We start from the raw sequence: 3,035 nt of genomic DNA, 5'->3' as shown, positions 1-3,035 counted from the left end.
ATGCCATGAAGGCATTTATAGATTGGCCTTTTGTGTCATACCTTCTTGCTCAAATGCAGGAGAGTTAGGACGATAATCTCCAAAATGCACTCTCCAACCCACAGCAAGAATCCTCTCTCGTCCCATTTTGTGATTTAGGACACAGGGCTTCTGGCACAGCAGCCTCTCTATGGTTTGGTGACCCTATCAGAAGACTCTACCTGGTTGACCAGAAAGTACTTGCTGTGCCTTTTATCCAAGGTGCACAACTCGGCTGTCAAGACACCACAGAAGTCTGCTCCCCTTTCCCTGAGCTCGCCTCTTATATACTTGAAAATAATCACCTGAGTCATCTTTCAGGATGAAACCTTCAAGTCCTTAATTGTTCCTCATGTGAAATATTTCAAATCCCTTCATGACCCTGGCCAATCTCCTTGGACACACACTCTCTGGTGTGCTAGGGCTCCAGATGTGTGAGCACCGAGCCAGCCGAGTGCATGTTCACCTCAGGGCACCCCGTAACCCTGATGATGCACATAAACAATTCAGAGCCCAAGGTGCTTCCAAATAAACTGCCATCAGCCTGCCCGCCCTCACTCTGCAACCATGCCCAGGCCTTCACGCAGCCCTGTTACCACTGCTCAATGTCATTGACTGTATTGTTAGTCTCTGTCCTTGCTTGTCAAGACCTCCTTGGCAGTCCTGGTTCTATACTCTGTATGCATGGCCCCTGGCCCTCTGGGCTCCCAGCCTGTAGACACCTGTGCATCTCCAACCTAACAGGCTTTGCAGTGGTTCAGTTGTCAGATCGGCAGACCCCAGCCGAGCCCCATGGCCAGGCTAACCCATTACTGAGTGCTCCCCGTTCCTTTTCAAATCAGCCGTACGCATACCAGCACATTGTAATCCAGCCCGAGACGTCTGTGTGGCTTTCCAGAGGACTCAGCATCCCTAGGCATCATGGCAGTAATGAGCAAGACATAAGGAACTTGTGTTCAACTCTGTCTGAGACCTTGCTGAACCAAGCAATGGGCCACACTGCCTGGGTCCGAATCCAGCTCTGCCATGTGCAAGTTCCTTAACTTCTCTGTGCCTCAGTCTCCTCGATGTAAGAGAGGACTCATGAGAGTGTCCACCTCACAGGTGGCTGTGGGAAGGAAGCAGGAGGACACTGGCAAAGCTCTTGGCTTGGGTGCTTCACGGAGTCGCTGCTCAGCAGGTGCCTACTCCCCCAGGCGGGCACAGACGCAGCCCTGTCCCCGGCGCACTGCCCTCTTCCTGCAGGAAGCTCAAGGCCACTCTGCGCCTCCCAGCTCATGGCAGGCTCAGCGCTCCTTCAACAGCGCCCGCGGGTGTTCCTCGCTGCTGCTCGCCGGGTGACCACGGCAGCCGCCCAACAGCTCCCTGTCCCTGCCCCCCAGCCATCAGTGAAGCAGCTCTAGGACTCCGACTTGCATCACATTTTGCTTACACCCTTTGGCACCCCCAGGTCTCCTCCCCACCAGCCCTCCTGGCATCCCCTGACATCTCCCTGAAGGTTCATCTATCCTGCCCTTCCCCACTGGACCGTGAGCACCCTAATGACAGGGTTGTAGTCATCTTGTTCTGAGGTGCTCGCAGCCTTGTGGCAGGGCGCCCGTGCGACTCTCTGCATGAATGAAAGAATGGGCGACATCAGCCTGCAGGACGGGTCTCGTGAAGCAGCCGGCTCTCAGTCCCTCACAGTGCTGGCTGCCTGAACTGCATCTTCCTTCCTTCTGTGTTGGAACCCATTCCTGTGTGTGCTACCTCCAGCCTCACTCTAACGAGATGGTATTACGGAATGTTCTAGAATGCCTTCAATCACTCCAGCCATAAAGCCCCCACCCACCCTTTCTGTACAGCTTCTTATCTAAATGTAGGGGCAGCTTAGCAAAGCTCTGACTGCTGTTCCCATTTTCCTGGAGACCCTGACAGGAGGGTGGGGTCAGGGCATTAGCCTCTGGGGCAGTGTCCCCTGCCGTACACACAGCCTCTCTGGGACACGGCACACAGGAGTAGCCCACTTGGCAAGAATGGCCCCATGCATCTCACTGCTTCACGGTGCAGAAGGCCCTAGGACATTTCTGCTGCGCAAATGAAGCATCAGGTCAGCAGACAAAAGAGACTCTGGAAGGACACAAGGGAGGACTGAGTCTCGTGTTGGCAGCAACATCCTCTGGATTTGGATTTCAGCAAACAGAGAGGGAATTCTAACGATTCCATACCTTACAGGCAAAAGCCTCTAAGCTGCTCCCTCCCAGGGAGACTGGATGTGTGCAGAGGCAGCCAGCTCCTGGTCCTGTGAGCCAGAGAGGGGCAGACACATGCTGTGCTATGCCCTGCCTGAGCCCTGCCTGCATCCTGCCTGCTCCCCCATGTCCCACCTGTGCCCCCTGTGCCCCTGCCTGCACCCCACCTGCATCCTGCCTGCACCTCTGCTTCCCCTCATATCCAGGCACTGGGTCTCAGAATAAGGGCCCAGGGCCAGTGTAGTCCTGGCCCTTGCTGGGCCCTCCTTGCCCACGTCACCCATCTCCAGCGGGCACTCGCTGCAGACCTGAGACTGCAGTGATGGGTGCAAGGTGAGGAGCGGTAGAGAACATAGCTTACTGGGAAGGACTGGAAGAGCTGGAAGGAGCCGAGGAGCCGGATGTACAGGTGGGAGTGCACCTTGGTGGAGGTGCCGTTGAAGGTGTTGGCCACCACCAGGAACGAGTAGGGCCCCACGGTGAAGAACTCCCAGTCATAGGCGCCAGAGGTGGCGATGGTCTGGTTGGCCTCGAAGAGGCGGGTCTGCGGGTTCCACTTGTAGATGACGCTGTCAATGTTGTGGTTGTCACCTGGAATCAAGGGGCAGTGCTGGGGCAGGGCCCTACCATGGCCCTGGCAGAACCAGAGCCCACCTGATAGCCTCACCCCACCCCGTTCAGTCCAGTGAAGGCACCGACGGCCACTCCGGACATGCCCTGCTCATCTGAGCTCCATCCACCCACCCTCCCTCTTGGCCCCTCGTGGGACCACCCCCTGCCTGTGGG

General features: G+C 56.6%; 1 protein-coding gene across 1 annotated transcript in view; it reads right to left on the bottom strand.

The window, feature by feature from the left end:
* TSPEAR (thrombospondin-type laminin G domain and EAR repeats) overlaps positions 1-3,035 on the bottom strand; it is a 30,690-nt gene that overhangs the window by 19,747 nt on the left and 7,908 nt on the right. Inside the window, 2 exon segments of the mRNA XM_008567705.1 lie at positions 2,417-2,563; positions 2,611-2,840. Of these exon segments, the coding sequence (XP_008565927.1) occupies positions 2,417-2,563; positions 2,611-2,840 (377 nt within the window).

This window comes from Galeopterus variegatus, unplaced genomic scaffold, assembly GCF_000696425.1.
Source record: "Galeopterus variegatus unplaced genomic scaffold, G_variegatus-3.0.2 Scaffold336, whole genome shotgun sequence".
NCBI classification, from domain to species: domain Eukaryota; kingdom Metazoa; phylum Chordata; class Mammalia; order Dermoptera; family Cynocephalidae; genus Galeopterus; species Galeopterus variegatus.
Note: the sequence above shows the minus strand (reverse complement) of the source record. Positions and strands in the feature narration are given on the sequence as shown.